Source organism: Ptychodera flava, chromosome 6 (genome assembly GCF_041260155.1).
Source record: "Ptychodera flava strain L36383 chromosome 6, AS_Pfla_20210202, whole genome shotgun sequence".
Classification (NCBI taxonomy): Eukaryota; Metazoa; Hemichordata; class Enteropneusta; family Ptychoderidae; genus Ptychodera; species Ptychodera flava.
The window spans coordinates 34,491,601-34,510,974 of record NC_091933.1 but is presented as its reverse complement, the minus strand read 5'-3'; the positions used below and the strand labels follow the sequence as shown (position 1 = coordinate 34,510,974).

The window sequence follows — 19,374 nt, the reverse complement described above, 5'->3', positions numbered from 1 at the left end:
GATAGCGGTAGCATCAAGAAAATCCATCGTTTGAGGGCGCTGCGCTCCAAGGAGGAGACGCGCTCAGGTACACGGGGTCATGGGATTCCTAATAATCATACCGGTATAAATCAAAAAATCATAGGCCAAAAGTCGTATATTAGGATAAACACACATCGAGACTATGAACAGAGTACCGGTACACATAACACAGTCGAACCCGAAGTCGTGAAAGAAAGATACTTATATGTGAACTGGTAAAAGACCAAAGAAGTGAGTGTCAGGTGTTTCGAAAGGGTAAGGGACGGACCATTAGATCTTGGGAAGGGGTGGTAAAAAAAAAAAAAAATTCAGAGCAGAAAGTTAGGGGAAAAAAATCTTCAAACTAGTTTGCAAAATAAAAAAAAATAAATAAGAAGACAAATGCGTAAAAAAAAATCTGCAAAAATCTTTAAAATCTTGAATTTTTTTTAGATTTTACCGACAGGAAGCAACTTTCTGTATTTTTTAGTACATCCTCCAGGCACATTTTTAATTTTAATTTATACATTTAGAGTGACTGTATCCCTTATACTGGAAGTTGTGATTATCTTATCTTTTCAGGACTTTTGTATTCTGATCACTTTAAAATTATAAAATTATAGAGCCTGTTTTCTACTTGTTTCCTGCGTACAAACCAAGCAGGTACACTAGGTAAAACATTGAAACTATGGTATGGTTGTCAAGACAGAAAGTTGTATTTGCCTTTTAAGATCAAGGTAAACAGATGCAGGCCACATCAGGTTCATTTTTTTCACAGCATTTTATTGCAATGATGAATGCAAGAATGGGTGAACAAGTAGAAACACGTCAATAATGATAAAACAACAAGTATGTATTATTTTGCTCTTAAAAAGGCATTTTCAATTCTTTTTTCTCAAAAAAAAACAGCCTCAAAAACAACAGCAACACATTTTTAACATTCAACAATACACTACGTAGAATGCCATCTATCCAACAAATCCCAACACAAAAACACACAAAAGGGTTAAACTTTGAAGGTTTCTCTATAGCAAATACTGAATAAATCTGCATGAATAATCGTTTGTGTGTAGCAAATGCTGAATGACAATTATCTGAAGAATTTTTCCACCACAAAAAGAGCATGATTTAAACAAATCTTAAAGGACTTATGTAGCAAATTTCAAAGAAATTGGACAAGCCCTTTCAGAGAATACAGATTTTTTTACCATGAATGGCATAAATTGCCCTAAAAAGACAAATATTGAAATTTCACCACATCTATACACATCCAATCAATTTGGACATGCTGCTACAGAGAAATAGATGTTTTGATCAAAAAAGGGCAACAATTGCTCTAAAAACACAAATATGCAAATTTCACTATATTTTGCAAACAGCTTCTCACCTTGTCAAAATCAATTGTAAATCATGAGATATGCATGATGTTTGGTGGGGTGAATGTAGGCATTTCACCACGCAGTAGAAAGGGAAGCCAGAAAACAAAATAGTCAATTTTCAAAACTATAGGAAGCTACTGAGGAGCAAGAAGACCATGTTTCAGAGGAAGATGTGTAATCTGAAAAAAATGCTCTCCAAGTGCCACCAAATAACACCATTTTAATCTCTATTTTTCAAAAGCTCCAATGGGGGACACCCCCTCCTGACCTCCCCCCGCAAAAATACTCCCCAAGTGCCATCAAATAACACCATTTTAATCTCTATTTTTCAAAAGCGCCAACTGGGGGACACCCCCGGGCTCCTCCTGACCTCCCCCCCCCCCCGCAAAAATACTCCCCAAGTGCCATCAAATAACACCATTTTAATCTCTATTTTTCAAAAGCTCCAACTGGGGGACACCCCCTCCTGACCTCCCCCGCAAAAATACTCCCCAAGTGCCTTCAAATAACACCATTTTAATCTCTATTTTTCAAAAGCGCCAACTGGGGGACACCCCCGGGCCCCTCCTGACCTTCCCCCCCCGCAAAAATACTCCCCAAGTGCCATCAAATAACACCATTTTAATCTCTATTTTTCAAAAGCTCCAACTGGGGGACACCCCCTCCTGACCTCCCCCCGCAAAAATACTCCCCAAGTGCCATCAAATAACACCATTTTAATCTCTATTTTTCAAAAGCGCCAACTGGGGGACATCCCCGGGCCCCTCCTGACCTTCCCCCCCCCCCGCAAAAATACTCCCCAAGTGCCACCAAATAACACCATTTTAATCTCTATTTTTCAAAAACTCCAACAGCAGTAGGAGTGACCACTTGCGCGGCCGCTTGTGGTGCTTCGCACCACATCTTTGCCCCTCTATCTTCAGACAGCAACGAACTAAAAAAAAATTATAAATCTGAAAATTTACTCTGAAAAAAAAAATTTGCACAGCTAATCTCAATTGGAAAAAAAAAATTTAAAAATTTACAATAGTGAAAAAAAAATTTTCACAATTTCATTGTGACCACCCCCTCCCAAGGTCTAATGGTCCATCCCTAAGCGCATCCTGCCCCATATATGAGGCACCCGCCATACATGTACACCGATCTTTGTCAAAGCAGGCCGCGGTGTCAATGCATCTGTCTGACAGACACGTCGTCTGCTGACCGTAGCCCATGACACCCCCCACCCCCAACAATCGTGCCAATGTAGAGTCCAGATTTGCCATATGTAACCTTGACATTAAAGTTTGCAACTTACACCATCTAAAAATAAAGTGGTTTCTCCCCATGGCATCCTGGGACAGTGGGAGACACGATGACAAGAGATCATGTGACAGCGACAGAAAGGGGAGTTCCGTGTATTTAGTGTTTCCACGTATTAAAGATATTGGTGACTCAGTGACCTTACCACCATACTCGTACTCAGCCCACGTTTTTTCAGTTTGTCTCGTCAGCAAAATCTACAATCTCTTAAATTTGACAATGAGAATTTAGTCAAGCCACGGCTTTAGCAGTGCACTTTTTTCAAACGACGAAACTTGTTGGAAGTTGTGTAGCGGTAGTACTCTTGTGAACATGTCCGAAAAACAACCTCTCATGCAAGGCGGGTAAGAACCTTGTTTACGTATATCATATCAAGTGACAGCATTCGGTATGCATAAAATTTTGATGTTGAACGGTCAACCGCCTGTTTTCTCCACTGATGCTGTAGTTCTCAGTGCAGTGTTGCAGTACAACACAGTACCATGGCGGTACCCTATGCAAAATTGACGGATACTCCACCTAGTTCTACGTAAGTTCACGTCTAGCTAGCCAAACGTAGAGTTAATCTGCAAGTTCGTGATCGACATTCGACTGAATCGTCGATGTACAATTCGTAGATGTAGTACATGTACGTGTAGTTCTGAGGGGTCGAAATCAACCGACTGTCGTCACGATCTCGCTTTGTCGCCATTTTAACTCTCCGCAAATGTAAAGCCATGGAGGTAGTAGGAGGAAGCTGTCACTTAGTGTTATTTTCACTCAGGATAAAGGCATAATACAATCAAAACTGGCGTATTTTATCGGGACAGTAGTTAAACGTCGACTAGGGTCAGAGTCCAATGCATAATTTCATTCGTCTGGAGAAAGAGTCACTGACCGTGAAGGACAAAAGAGTTTTAAACTTGAACTTGAAGGGCCGCAAGCTTATCGATATTCGCATTTGCTTGGTTTTGCCACGGTCCTCCCACAAAGGAGGAAGGACCGTGGTTCCCCACGCTCATGGAGGGAAGTCTTTGCCTTTTACTTTCATTTTCAGTATATTATGCAATCGAAACTAACACGTGACTTTATGGAGGTAGCATCTCCATTCAAGCGTTCACTTGGTTTACTTGATTTGACCTTAAATCTGATTAAAATCAGATGTAGAGTACGGCGTATATACTTGCGCGGTATTCTCTTGCTGTCGCCTACCGTGTAAGTGTATATACGTCGCCATACTCTGCATCTGATTTTAATCGATTGGGTTTGACCATGTACACGTACAAAAAAAAATTTGTACATCCGTCATGGTTTGACTTTGAATATTTGAAAGCTTCAGCTAGTTTTGCTTGGATATACTTGAATAGTAGCAATGCATGCAGACAAAAGGGCAAGTGTTTCTTGGCAGGATGGCCTGTCTCATTTCAATCTGTAAACTTAGCAGTGTGTCAGAGATTAGCATCTTTTCAATCCTACCAAAATAGACCATGATACTTAATATTCTAAAATCAGTGTGTCAAGTATGCCATTCTGATTGGACGATTAGTGTTAGATAACAGGAAAAATCAGCGATAGTGGCAATTAAATGATTGATACAAGAGCAGTGTAAACTTTGCTTTCAGAATTGCCACATTAGAACATTTTGTTTGCACTTTTCCATGCCAGCATGATCATTTTTTGTCGTCTGTCTCACCCCCACCGCCAATGGTAGAGCATGCATCACACTGTGCTATGAATCCCCCCTTGTTTGTTTTTCTCCTCTTTAGATATTAAAACTTGAGAGAAAACCACCCATAAATGCCAGATACAACTATATAATATGTAGCGTAACATAAATATCCCCAGCACATACATATGTACACTCTTTTTGAGTACAATTTTCATTCCATGAGATACAGCACTCTCGGAGTGGTTCATTCCATGTGCAATAAGCATTTAACAGTACCCAAATCTCATGTAAAACCTGCCTATGGTGGGGTTTAAGCCAATCATGAGCATGAATATTTCACTGAGAAATATGGTTACAGTAAAATCGTGAGTAAAACCAAATAATTACTGTAACATATCTATACTGTCAAGAGATTGATGGATTCTTTTATTTCAATCTCTGATAGGAGCAAACTCTATACCTCTAGTATGTGTTCATTTGGAAAAGGTTTAAGAAGGTTACTGATGCTGTTTGAACTTTTTCATTCACATATTTATTTTATCTTGCACAGTGGATATGGACAGGCTCCACCATATCCTACGTATGCAACAGGTCAGCCCAACTATCCACATCCACAAGGACAACCACAATATCCTGGTTATCCCCCACAGGGAGGTGCACCCCAGGGCTACCCTCCACAGGGAGGTGTGCCCCAGGGCTATCCTCCACAGGGAGGTGCACCCCTGGGCTACCCTCCACAGGGTGGGGCAGCCGGGCAAGGGTACCCTCCAACAGATGGAGGCAATGTTCAAGCAGTTGACAATCCTACATGGGAAGGAGAAGTTCCAGACGATGATGTGGAAGATAATCCCAATGTACAGGTAAGCCATCAATGTGTCTGAATGACGCATCTTCTGACTTGGGAATACAGACACTGTGAGTAGTCCAGTCAATCGTTTGTGAAAGAGTAATCCACGTCACCTTTGTTTGAAGATGTATTTTTAAAGGCCTGTGACGGCACCAGATCGTCTCATCACAAAATTACTCACCAGATTACAATTTCAATGGAAAACAAAAGGCTATCACACCCTTCATAATCTTCTTACAGACTAGAATAAAGGCGATCCCAGGGATCGCGAACAGTGCCTTTAAGTCTATCCAATATCCTTACCAGTGATTTTTAATTTCGCATCAAGAGGAATAGAAAGTGAACGTCATAAAGATGTCAAATAAAACTAATGGATCCATTTCAATCTGATCATATCAGCTACCTGAATTTGTTCCTGTTTGAATCATATCCAGAAATTTGTAGTTTTGAATTTTGTGTACCATGATTTCTCCATCATTCACAGGCTCCACAGCCAACGGCGCCTCCGGCGGAAAAAATGGACCAGGTATCAGGGTATGATAACATGCAAGGAGCTCCGTTGCCTCCTCCAAGCTACAATGAAGCTATGATGCAGTCTAGCTATCCTGAACAGTCAGAGGTGACACCAAAGTGAGTCCTTTCATATTTATGACATATATAAAATTAACTCACAGTTGGACAATAAGCATTTTAAGGGCGAGTAGCTGTAACCTTTGATGATTTCAGCCTTTTGTTAAAGTTAACTAAAGTTTCTTGTTCTACGCCCCAGAGTACGTAATTTTAACAACAACATTTGCATGTATTTAGCTTGTCAATACAGCTTCTGTTCTATACTTGTAAAATGCACTGTTAATTGTTTACATGTGAATTAATTCTAGTCCGAACCAGAATTCATTTGTCAACAATAACAATGATGTCTACACCTGTACAGGCTGAGTTGGCAAGTTCAACAGTGTATCTCTCAATATGCTAGGAGGATTACAACAACAAACTGTGGTTGACATCGAAAACAAAATAGACAAAGAAATCTGAAGTTACAGCCACTGGCCCTTTAAAGCTGCATGGTCTCATATGTTCATACATGGTATATGGCATTCCGTCCTCCATTACATATAGAATGTCATTAGTCAGAATTGATGGCACATTTCTTTTTGTATTGAAACCCAAGTGAGGTCACTGATTGGCCAGCATGGACACTGGTGACCCAATTCCTGTCAATCTGGTATTGTATCTCGGGCACCTTACTGATTCAAATATCTTACAAGTCGCCATGAGACACCATGACATTCCTTTGTAGTTCTTTGGCACAATAGGAACCTGTGTCTGGGCCAAGCACTACCGTATAATACTGGAGATATCTCATTAATACTTGTACTGTCTGAGATTCCGGGTACAAGGTGGGCGTGTCTCCCAGATTCAAGGTGGGCGTGTCTCCCATGGGTAGGAAAACTCCCAAGACTAGTCAGTGAATTCTGAAGACACACTTTTGAAGTACCGGTACAGTGTTTCTCTCACTTCCCTTTTAAAATGATACAGAAAATCATGCATAATTGAGAAAGGAGAGAGCAATTTTGTAGCACTATTGTACAACTTACAAAAATCTCAAAAATCAACTTCAGCACTCAAAGGGTTAAACAGTGTCAGTTATCGACATTTTTGGCAAATCAGAGAGATTTGTTGGTAATTTCTAGTGCTGTGTGCTATTAATGTTTAACAAAGCAGTCATTTTTGTTCTTCTTTCCTGTTTTCCTTTGATACCATCTTTGCATACCTTAAACTTTGCATACACTGAAAACATAGTGCTGCTGTCAAGTTTTACATCATTTATGTAGGATCCCATCAATCAATACCCCATTAATTGGAGGAGAATAAAGTGGATTCCTTACCCTCCTTCACAGTTAAAATTTTTATAGCTGCACAAATTTGTGCAAAATTCATATGTGAAATGGCCCTTAATTACAATGTGAACAAATTTCCATGCATACAAGTTCACTACATGTTCATTGGTGGAGGAAAACCATTGCGGCAGCGAATCTGTAACATTCACCAAATAAAACAGTTCATTGAATTACTATGTCTTGAGACACTGTAAAACTAATGTCTGTTTTGGTGTTTTATTCCAAACAGTATGCCAACTATCACTGAGGACCAAGCCAGGGACGCCTTGCTGCAGCATGTGTCCGAAAACTGTTGCTATGGCGCCAAAGCAGCAAGGGAGTTATCATTCAGTAATATCATGCCGTCAAATGCTTTCCATGTAAGTTTATCACAGCTCTTGTCTTTAAAGCAAAAAGTTCCCAGTTTTTTGTACAACCTTCAAATTTGTGTTTAATTCTTTGTCTGGACAGTGTATTTATAGGTGATTGTACCAGTATCTATTGGCAAACATATTTCATCAAATGAATATTACAATCCAGGATAACAGTAGAACATATGTTATGTGTAGAATGTGTTTGACTACAAATTCACTGCATTTTTATGTTACCCGTATTGAAAATTGTTTGCCATTCTGAATTAAAACATTCAAAGGAATAGTACTGTAATTGAAATGTGTCAGTAATTCCTAAATTAACCAAATGCTCCTCTTCCGCTGAACAATTGTTGAAGCTATTTTAAATTGCAGTAGGTTCTTCTATCAGTGACTGCATTCTGTGATATCTTTGATAAATCCTACAAGTACTTCTGTGATATCTAAAGGCAGTGGCACGTGGCTTCATATGACTGGCTAAAATATTCACAAAAACAAAAACTTGAAGAGAATTTCAACAGACAATGATGTGTCTCGGTGGATATTCCAGTTGCCATGTTGCAGTCAATAGGTCTTAGCTCTAGGAAAGAAAATTAAACATCTTTCACACAAAAGATTATTTTGTTCCCATGCAGATATCTGATAAAAAATGTAAAAATTAAGGTTTGTGAAATTTCCTTTTGTATGTTTCTTTAATTTATAGGCATGTTTGTGAACTTGTTATAAAGATTTTAGAGGCCATGCCTCTTTCAAATTAATTTGGGGATTGATAAAAAATTACTAGATCCAGAAATATTGGTGAACAATGTCTTTACATAAGACAAAACCACCTCAAACACAGAGTCTCATGTGATTCACAGACTATGTGTAGATATCAAATCTGAAACACCAGTTGTAACAAATATTCTTTTATTTCAGTATATTCTTGACACCTTTACAGAGAAGAGATCGACCAAGTGGGCACAGGAACCATATCATGGTTAGTGAAGTCCATAAGTCCATAATAGATACAACTAGAAACTTGTATTTATTGTAGAATGAGCCTTGGGGACAGATATTCAAGACTCTCAAATGTTTACAATATTTTGCTGGTCAGTTGTTTTCATGAACTCAATTTGAAACCTGTCGAATAAATGAAATTTTCCCTATGTAACATGTCACATAAGAGATATGTTGTTTCTGTGAAAATTGAAAATTTTAATTTAAATTTTACCCCATAGAGTAACCTTGGGGATAGCAGCCATTTTGAATTTCAAATAGTGTTGAATTTTGGATGATTTGCTTCCCCAATTCCAAAATGTTCGTGGTGACCCTTTTTGTTCTTGATTTTGAAAGAGAATGCTTTACAGTTTCCTAGAAGAGAGTTTTGTCACTTTTGAGGTTTGCATTACCTATGTGCATAGATATCTATACAATCAAGAAACAGTTTTGTTGTGGTTTTAGAATATGATCAACCAGTCGTTACCTCCAAGCAGTGGTAAAACCTTTCCTCCACAATACAAACAATCAAGACCTGGCCATGGTAGAAATCAATATTCTCGCATTGTGTGTGAATGACATGCACCTGCATTTTTGCCAAAAGATTTTCCATCAGTGAATGTTTGAATTGTGTCAGACCTCTTGAAATATTATCACATCACATGCATGTAACATAACAGATAAACTTAGTTCTCTAGGTATTCAAGAAATGTTGCCTTGTGCACTGTTTATTGAATTAACCCTTTGAGTGCCAAAATCGATTTTTCTTGCATTTACACGATACAACGCCCACAATTTCTTTCAGATCTAGTCAATTTTTTCAAATTTTTCCCAAAATTTTGGTCAAAAAGTGCAGCCCATGGAATAACTTGCAGTAAATTCATAAAAATTGATAAAATGTTGCCCTGATATTTTGGGGGGAAAATTGCAGGGCTCAAAGGGTTAATATTAACTTCATTATTTGTATTGCATTCAGGTCAGCCGATTGATGGTCCTTATAATGGCCCAGCACCAGGACCGTGGCAAATAGAAGCCCGACAGCCACCGCCTTTCACAGCACAAGTTACCCATGTTGAAGTTCCGCATACTGCATCCGTTAAGGTATGTTATCGTAACAGTGACAAGATGATAATTCATCAAACGAACTAATCCTGATACAGAACATAATTTCAAATTATGCCAACGATGTGGAGAACAAAATACAAACTTTGATTTGTCATACTGATATCAAATGTTACATCACAGTTTCAGAACATTCTGATGTAACAATCGAAATAAAAACTAGCAGTTTGGGATCAGGGTCTGTGTGTCAGTGAACTCTGATACTCACTGTTGTGTCAACAGTATGCATATCTTGTGTGGGTCACGTCAATCGGCAATTTGCGACCTAAGATGTCTACCATTGAGAGATCAAGACAACAGTTTCAGTTCCACGTTGAAGTCATCTTAGGATGTTGGATTTCCCAACATTCTGTATTTTTATGTGAACTTTTGGTGACCCGCCTTTTGCTTGTTTGTTTCTCATCAGCCTTGTCATGACTGCCTTGGTCTTGGAAGAAAAAGATGTTATCATTGCTATGGAAGAGGAAGGGTATGCATATTACAACAACATCGTTGTTTTGTTTTGGTTTTTTTTTTGGTGTTTTTTATGAATTATCATAAATGTTGATATTTTAGCAATTTTACTTTATAAGGGTCACTGTGTCATTGACTGATTGATTGTATGTTGCAGACACGCTGTACTCATTGTCATGGCCGCGGTCATCACACACATTATCATGAAGGTCGACATGAACGCAGACAGTGTCATTTCTGTCACGGATGGGGAAGGAAAAGGTCAGTTTACCAAAACAAACTTATCTCCAAGCTTAACAAAGTAGAGTTGAAAGTCTAAAGAAACTGACTTTAATCAAATTATTGTGTAGAAAATACGGTACTGTTTCCTATTTCTCACCCTGGAACAATACAAAGTTGAAATGTCAGGTGTTTAGAAACTGATGACATTTTGGACTTTCGTTTCAGGTGCTTTCTGTGTCATGGACATGGTCATGTGGTCTGTAGAACATGCAATGGGAGATGCCAACTCAAGTGTTTCATCAGATTGACCATAGAATGGTAAGTATGGCAAACAACTCCATTCTACTAGTTTTGTTTTGTAGAAAAATTATTGTGCAGCTATTCAAAGCTGAGATATGTATAGGAGAAATGTGTAGACAGACAGGGTTTAGTTGGATTAGGGATGTAAGTTTGTAAAGCAGAGTAAATAATTCTCTTGGAAGTTTCAATTTATTCAAGATTTCTCACCCGGTTCAGTCAACAATTTACTGTTTACTGACTCAAATCACATAAATGGAAGATCTAGTCGATAAGGTGGGTGAAGTTCAACAGCAAAAAAATAACCTTAATTATGACAAGTGCACATCAATCCTGTAAAAGAAGAACAGGGATTGAAAATCTCACCATCCTTTATCAGAGAACTGCTTGAGAACCCTGTGTTCATGAAAGCAAAGATTTTTACAATCTCGTTAATACGCAGAATGACATCATTGTTGATTTTAAAACATTTTCAATATTGTAGAGTTTACTTTTGTAATGCAAAGTATTGCATAGTGATCCATATATTCCTATTGATTTAGGTGAGAATAAATTGGTGCTTCCTTGAACGCTAAGTTTAAGCAAAAATTTTTGACTTTGATTTGTTTTGTGTGATACATATGTATGATGTAAAGATAGCATGGCAGGTAGGTAGCAACAACTCAAGACATGAGGTAAACTAGTAAAATTTGAAAATTTTCTTTCACAAATTCACTGATAGTATCATGAGTGTGGCTGTGGTTGTGGTTGGCATCTAGGAAAAGTGTTCCTTGACAATCCCTTAATAAATGAATAGATCAAACTGTGTTGAGACTGTTAGCTTTTGTTTTTGTTTTGGTAATGATGATATGGACGGCAAAGTCTTAATAATAATTTATTTGAAATTACTCTGCACTGTTATGCCGCAGTCATTTGATTTCACCAGCCCTCTGATTGTTCACACCGTTGGTTTATGCTCGCAGGATAGTGCACCATGATGATCATATCGTAGAGAGAACAGCTCTACCAGACACATTGATCAGAGGTGTCTCAGGAGAAACCGTGTTTAATCAACAACACCCAAGGGTAAGGATTACTTATAATGTTTCTTGCTGTTTTCAGAGAAAAAGATAGTCTATGATAATTTGTTTTTTGAACAATTTTGGTCTGGACATAAGATGTACAGTACCACACACGGTATTTGTATACCTAGTTTGACCAGTGTTTTTATCTGATAAGCTAATAGTTGTGAGAACGTCAGAAATGTCCCTCTAAGTCAGTATTATCACTTTTCCTGCCCTGCATTTGACCCTTTGAGTGGTGTATTTTTCCCAACAAAATTTTAGTGCAACATTTTACCAATTTCTATAAATTTTGTGTAATTGATAATTTTGAACCAAATGGACATCAAATTTCATCAGTTACAGTTTTTCATCAAAATTTTGGGCAAAAATCTGAAATAAATTAACTGGGTATATTTAGCTATTATAGACTATAGTCTATAGAAGCTATTGGGATGGGTATCCGTCCGGCGTCCATCGTCAGTCTGTATGTATGTATGTATGTATGTATGTATGTATGTATGTATGTATGTCCGTTTGTGAGGCGTCCGTCCACTCAAATATCTTGAGAACCGCAGTACTTACTGATTTGATATTTGTTGTGTAGATGAAAAATATGATTTTGAGAAACTGTTTTTTTTATTTTTTGATATTGTTCAAAATAGGAAAATTAATGCCAAAAAAGGCGTTTTTGGTAAAAAATCTTCTTCATAACCGCATGGTCAGACAGCTTTGTATTTGTTATACAGGTCCCAAGGGACAACCCAAGTTAGATTTGTTCAAATTGTGATGAAATATGCCAATCTGTATTTTAAAGGAATTTTTTTGTCATTTTTGATCAAAATTTGACTTACACTGTATGTAATTCTTGTACTGTATAAACCCTATCAATTCACCCAGAAAAAAATAATTAATATGATTTTAAATAATTGAATTAATTAGAAAATCATCAAAGCCAAAATAATTTTTTGCTCACGTGTTCACACACGTGAGCATATGGTTTAGCCATGTCTGTCTGTGTGTGTGTGTGTGTGTGTGTCTGTGTGTGTGTCCGTGTGTCTGTATCCCCATTATCTCAAAAACGGCTGAACGAATTTCAGTCAAATTTGGTAGACATCTTCAGAATTCAAATGGCTAGAACTGAAAAGGTTTTGGTGGGCGTGGCTTGCATACTTACTGTTAATTTGCATAATTAATGATTTTAGAGAAAACAGATATACATTAAAACAACTGCACACAATTTGATGAGATTTGCTACAAATGTTGATCACACCAAGATATATCAGCAGTGGGAACCATTAAGGGGTGACGTGAAAGATAGTTGCTAATTTGCATATTTAATGAACTTTCCTAATTAGGGATATATATCTGATTTGACACGATCAAAATTGACCAAACTTGCTACATGTATTGAAGATACTATGATACAATATTATTGAAAGTCAGTTAGCATTTTCTCTTCAGGTAATTCCTAATTTGCATATTTAATGAACTTTCCTAATTAGGGGTATATATCTGATTTGACACGATCAAAATTGACCAAACTTGCTACATGTATTGAAGATACTATGATACAATATTATTGAAAGTCATTTAGCATTTTCTCTTCAGACAATTCCTAATTTGCATATTTAATGAACTTTGCTAATTAGGGATATATATCTGAATTGACTTGACCAAAGTTGACAAAACTTGCTACATGTATTGGAGATATTATAATACAACATTATTGAAAATCATAAAGCATTTTTACTTCAGTTAATTCCTAATTTACATATTTGATGAACTTTGCTAATTAGGGATGTATATCTGAATTGACTGGACCAAAATTTATGAAACTTGCTATATACATTAAAGACACTATGATACAACATTATTGAAAGTCATTTAACAGTTTTACTTCAGCCAATTCAGAATTTGCATATTTAATGAATTTTCCTAATTAGGGATATATATCTGAATTAACTTGATTGTAGTTGTTGAAACTTGCTATATACATCAAAGATACTGTGATATAACATTATTGAAAGTCAAAAGACATTTTTACTTCAGCCAATTCCTAATTTGCATATTAAATGAATTTTCATAATTTGGGATATTTATATGTATTGACTTGATGAAACTTGCTATGTACATTAAAGACAGTCATTAAGCATTTTCTCTTCAGCCAATTCCTAATTTGCATATTTAATGAACCTTCCTAATTAGGGATATATATCTGAATCGACTTGACCAAAGTTGACAAAACTTGCTACTTTTATTGCATATACCGTGATACAACATCATTGAAAATCATTAAGCATTTTTACTTAAGCCAATTCCTAATTTACATATTTAATGAACTTTGCTTATTAGGGATATATACTGGGATTTACTTGATCAAAGTTGGCAAAACATGCTATGTACATTGATGATTATACCAGGTTAAAAGAATATCAAAAGTCATTTCACATTTTCATGTCAGCTCATTTATAATTTGCATGTCTAATGAGCTTTCACAGCTCGGCATATATGGCTTGAAGGACTTGGCCAATGGTAATTACACTTGCTATATAAAGTGGAGATACAATGACAGCAGTCAAAGAACTTTAATATTTTTATTTCAGCTTATTACATATTTGTATACTTCATGACCTAATCGGCAGTGATTATTGTTCATTATGTTGATCATAATACTTTCAATGAAGTTGTAAACATGTGGCAAAGGTTCAATTTTACACAACTGCAATATATAATGAAACACGTGAGCATTTTCAGTTCATATCCGGGTAGTGTAGAATTATCAGAAAGTTCAAACTTTTTGGGACAGTTCATTGTGAAAATGCTTAACATCAGTAAAGGCAAACTTTCCGAATCCCAACTTTGACATATTCTGAACCGTCATTTATTGTGCCCTGTATGTTATCTAAAACAAATTGCTCAAAATAGTCTGTCATGATAGGGTGGTCAAATAAATAGAGATAGAGAAAGTTCTAATTTCCATTTATGGTTGACTTGGTAAGGATAAAATAAAATTACTTTTTGAGGAAAAAATAGAGTGGTCAATTAAAAGAGTGGTCAAAGTGATAAGGTTTTTATGGTAAAGCTGGGCTGTAAGATTCCTCATGTGCTATTATAGCAATTATGCAATCTGTGTAAACAGTGCAATGAAAGTGTTACATGATGCTTTTGATGACCTTGAACTTCTTAAGTTTCAAACATTTGTCTCTTCAGTGTGCTTTCTCTGAGTACGTACAGTCTCAACTTATTCAACGGAACTTACTTACAATGTTAATTTGAAAGTTAAAATGTGCTAGGATGAAAATACTGATAAAAAGATAACCTGCTTAAGATTCTTTATAACCTGACAGATATGCTGTTTTTTTTATCATGAAAATCTTGATTTAAGCAAGTCTTGTTTACTTTAATTAGAATGTAATTAACTCTCATTTATTAGCTACTATAGACTAATATAGTCTATAGAAGCTATTGGGATGGGTATCTATCCGGCGTGCACTGTCAGTATGTATATATGTATGTATGTACCGGTATGTATGTATTATGTATGTATGTCCGTTTGTGAGGCGTCCGTTAACTTAAATATCTAGAGAACTGCAGTACTTACTGATTTGATATTTGTTGTGTGGATAAAATATATGATTTTGAGAAACTCTTTTATTAGTTTTTTGATATTGTTGAAAATATGCAAATTAGCACCAAAAAAGGCGTTTTTGGTAAAAAATCTTCTTCTTCATAACCACTGGTCAGACAGCTTTGTTATTTGGTATACAGGTCCCTAGGGATAACCCAACTAAGATTGTTAAAATTGTGATGAAATATGCAAATTTGTATTTTTACGGAATTTTTTTTCCATCCTGAAATGAGCTATCAAAGATATCCACCTTCTTCATCAATACATGTGTCACAAAAGGTTATTCTCTACATAACACAGCAGAGCTCTGTCAACTGTTGAGTCGCTTGTTTTTTCAAAACCGCTGGTCAGACAGCTTTAATATTTGGTTTACAGGTCCCTGGGATGACCTTAGTGAGATAATTTCATACAGTCAGGAAATACTTAATTTTGTATCCATGTCTATAGTAGCTTCAGGGACTTTGGCCCTATGTTTTTAAGGTGATAAAAACTGACTTTGGCACTCAAAGGGTTAATACTCTTTTCTCAGAAATAATTAGAATTGTGCTAATGAGCCAATGTTTGTAACTATAACATTTTAAATGATATAGCATATCAGTATACTTTTTTGACAAATCAAGTAAATTCCATAATTTTGATATTATTTATTCTGCTCCTCTTTTAGGTGATGCCCATCACACATTTCCCAGATAACAACATCAATCAAGCTTCGCACACTCTGATTCAACGTCATAACACTGCTTATGCCATGGAGCGGATATTGATGCAGGTCAGTCTTACGTCAAAGTTTTACAATATAGCAACAGAGAAATCAGCATGCAACTATAGGGTTCAAACCTTCATACCTGGATGAATTATACAAATCTGTCATACCAAAATTTGTAACAGCCAAGTTGTTTTTGGTAGTAGACTTGGTCCTGTACACAGATTAGGCCCTAAGCAGAAATTTAATCCTTGACACACCAAATATTTTGTGAGAGATTATGTCCTATACTAGACTTCTTCCCCCCAGTCTGTGAGCATATAATATCAACACAGTACAATGATGCTATATACATCTTGGGGTGAACGCGATCCAGTAACTGCTTTGTATGCTTGATAAAAGCCAAGTGGCCAGGGCCAGTCTAGTCCTGTACACAAATTTGGTTCCATACATTATTTGGTCCTGTACACAGATTAGGCCCTGTACAGAAATATGGTCCTGTACACACAGAATATTGCCACAGCCCTACAGCTTTGAAAGAGCACATATGTGGTCTTGTACACAGATTTTACCCTGTAAGCAGATTAGGCCCTGCACAGAGATTTTGTCCTGTACACAGGTTTGTTGTCCTGTAAACGGATTTGTCATCATGTACACTGGTTTGACCCTGTAGACAGATTAGGTCCAGAGACTAAAAATCATGATGCAGTTTCAAAACTGTTCAAACACATAAGATTGGAAACTGGCAGTCAGCATATCTAGATATTTACTATTCAAAGCGAGACTCTGCATTATCTGTATGAAAGTTATGTAAAGATCCCCCAATCATTGGTTCACCATTCAAAGTTTTTTTAACTCAATAGCAATCATAATTTGAAATAAAGTTATACCCGAACATTTATTTGCAGATAATCCATCACTTAAACTTGATTAAGTTTAAAATTTTTAAATGTGATATCCTAATTTTGTTAAAATTATTCTTTAATGAAAGTCTACACGTCTTCATTCTACTAACATTTTTGTCGTTCTCAAATTTGCAGCGTCACAGCGTGAGAGTGATACCGGTCACAAATTTGCACTGTAACTGGAAATCCGAAAGTTTCTCTTACTTCGTGTATGGATTTGAACACCGTGTGCACGCACCGGATTATCCTCAACAGTGCTGCTGTGGATGTAGTATTTTGTAATCAGTTACAGCAGACAACCAGACCAAAACTCTACGAACACAAGTAGAATCTTGTGTTCAGCTCACGACTTCAACAAGATATAGAGACTGGACAAAATCCGGTATAATCAGTACTTCTTGACAAGAGACAATTTCAAGGAACTTCATACTCAAGAAGAATGGGGAAGCATTTAGGTTTTCCCTGAGAATTTCAAATATTTACTTCAAGCAACAAGAATCGTGTCGTGTCAGTAGCAGGCTGAGCCAACTATTCAGACGTCCAGAACTTTGTCACCAGAAAGGATGTGCGAAACCATCAGCAATGGCCGATGCTACATGAAGGCTCTGACGACAAACTTCTTAATTATCTGTTTAATTTGTATTGACATCCAGGTTTTAGCTTCACAAGTACTGTTAACCAGGACGCTCAGTGTTAAAGTCATAAAACTGTGCTGCATGCCATAGATATCTAATGTATTTAAAATATAGTCACCTATGCTTCCGTGAAGTGGCTTTTTTAAACCTTCGGGATATTTCAGTAGAATTTTGAGATGTTATACCAATAAATTTGTCAAGCTAATTAGTATATTACCAAATTTCTAGAATGAAATCTATATATCTATGTACGTTCAGAGTTACTGAACCACGTTAAATTGAAGAGACCTACTTAACTGTCATGATGTCTATGAACTTGGTTTCAGATTATAGAGATATGACCAATCTGATGAAATGTCTGTTTTTATGATAACTGTAATCACGATAATATTGTATATATTAGTAAACAACTCTGCAGAGTCGACGATATAATTTCACCATTTTAAGTCTTGTACTGTGGTGCTTGAATTATAGTGGAGAATGTAAAAAAATATTTCACTCAAGAGTTTTCAGGTCACATGACACACTTTAATAAGGATGCTCTCGCCATTTAAAATAATATGGAGGCTGTAAGACAGGTAAGATCATTTCATGTTTCTTTAAAAGATGGAAAGGCAAGCATGGAGTAAAAGTTACAAGGGAAGGTTTGCTATTGTTAGTAGTGGTGATTACTTTCTCTACATAAAATAAATTTACATCCCTGAAATCAAATGCTATTAAAGGTATTTAAAGTAGCAAGGTAAAGCAACCAATCAGAAACTGTTGAGTGCCCTGATAAGCCAATCAGAAGGTGTGGAGTGCTTTAACAAGTTAATCTGAAATTGCGTTGTGCTCTTACAGACCAGAATGATGCAAATTCATTAACAAGCATGAATAGTAAGTTCTGGAGAGCTGTATGTAATAGAATGTTTTGTGTTATATCATTTACACCTATCCTGGCATGTTGTCACAGTGAAATATATGGTCACATGATAAACATTAACACAAGGGTGGCTTGAGTTGTCATGCTTAGATTTAATGTTATTTCACTTTCTCTGATATGTACAGTGTCAGTTGATATAAAAGTACAGACTCATTAACCAGGATTCAATAAATTACTAACATAACCATCTCACAGTGCTTTGTTTATGTTTTTTTCATTTGTTACCTTTCAATATTTGCTTCCTTATTTCAAAAAGACATCCCTTTTATTACGACAGAACACACATGTCCTGTCATAAACTATGTACAGGGTGTGTAATTCAATACAGAGTGACGCATACTTGATTATTGCTAGACTTGAGTTTCGATGTGTTACACATATTTAAAGATCATTAACTGCTTTAATCCGTCGAGGTAAAATTTCCGCTCCTACCTCCATATTAAATCAAAACACTCCAAGGTAACATACCGAGGCAACAATATATTGACAATCTGGAGAGTTTGAGGCCAATGGGCATACTCCTGCAAAAACACCATTGAGGGCGCTATTTCACCGATAGGTCAAAATTTTCAGTGATTTGTTGGTTCTCGCCCACGGGAAAACTTGCTGGTAACCCAGCCCTGGCTGACACTGATGTATAACACCTGTCGATGGAACTTGTGCGGCTCCATGTTCTGAAGTGAGAATATCTACCATGATTGCCAATCGGACTTTTATTGCGGGTATCACGTCCCGTACATATCAGTTTCAGGGACTAGTCAGTTTCTTCGGTTGGGGGATGGGGGTGGTGGATTATTTTTAGTCGACATCAAAAAGTGGCTGACCCCCCCTATTTCAATTTTCGAAAACAGGGTGACACCCTCCCCCCTTGCGACAAAGGTAAAACAAAAGGTGAAAAGGTTGAATGTAACTTCAATTATATATATATATATATATATATATATATATATATATATATATATATATATATATATATATATATATATATATATATATAATAATATAGATAGATAGATAGATAGATATAGTATATATATATATA

The 19,374-nt window shown here is 36.5% G+C and overlaps 1 protein-coding gene across 2 annotated transcripts; it reads left to right on the top strand.

The window, feature by feature from the left end:
• The first annotated feature begins 2,738 nt into the window (after positions 1-2,738).
• On the top strand, positions 2,739-18,524 carry LOC139135578 (protein SSUH2 homolog). 2 transcript variants are annotated; one of them, XM_070703044.1, is made up of 12 exons: positions 2,739-3,025; positions 4,880-5,189; positions 5,661-5,806; positions 7,304-7,433; positions 8,343-8,403; positions 9,379-9,503; positions 9,931-9,993; positions 10,135-10,238; positions 10,425-10,517; positions 11,459-11,561; positions 15,832-15,936; positions 16,911-18,524. In XM_070703044.1, the coding sequence occupies exons 1-12, from the start codon at positions 2,994-2,996 to the stop codon at positions 17,055-17,057; spliced, it is 1,419 nt and encodes a 472-aa protein (XP_070559145.1). In that variant the 5' UTR covers positions 2,739-2,993; the 3' UTR covers positions 17,058-18,524. The 2 variants fall into 2 exon arrangements, with proteins under 2 accessions (XP_070559145.1, XP_070559144.1); XM_070703043.1 differs by having other exon boundaries at positions 2,778-3,210.
• Positions 18,525-19,374: the final 850 nt, after the last annotated feature.

Coding starts and splice junctions, on each gene's coding strand:
- LOC139135578 (XM_070703043.1), top strand. CDS start 3,164: ATGGCGGTACCCTATGCAAAATTGACGGATACTCCACCTAGTTCTAC. Junction 3,211..4,879: donor GATACTCCACCTAGTTCTAC/GTAAGTTCACGT, acceptor TATCTTGCACAG/TGGATATGGACAGGCTCCAC. Junction 10,239..10,424: donor CACGGATGGGGAAGGAAAAG/GTCAGTTTACCA, acceptor CTTTCGTTTCAG/GTGCTTTCTGTGTCATGGAC.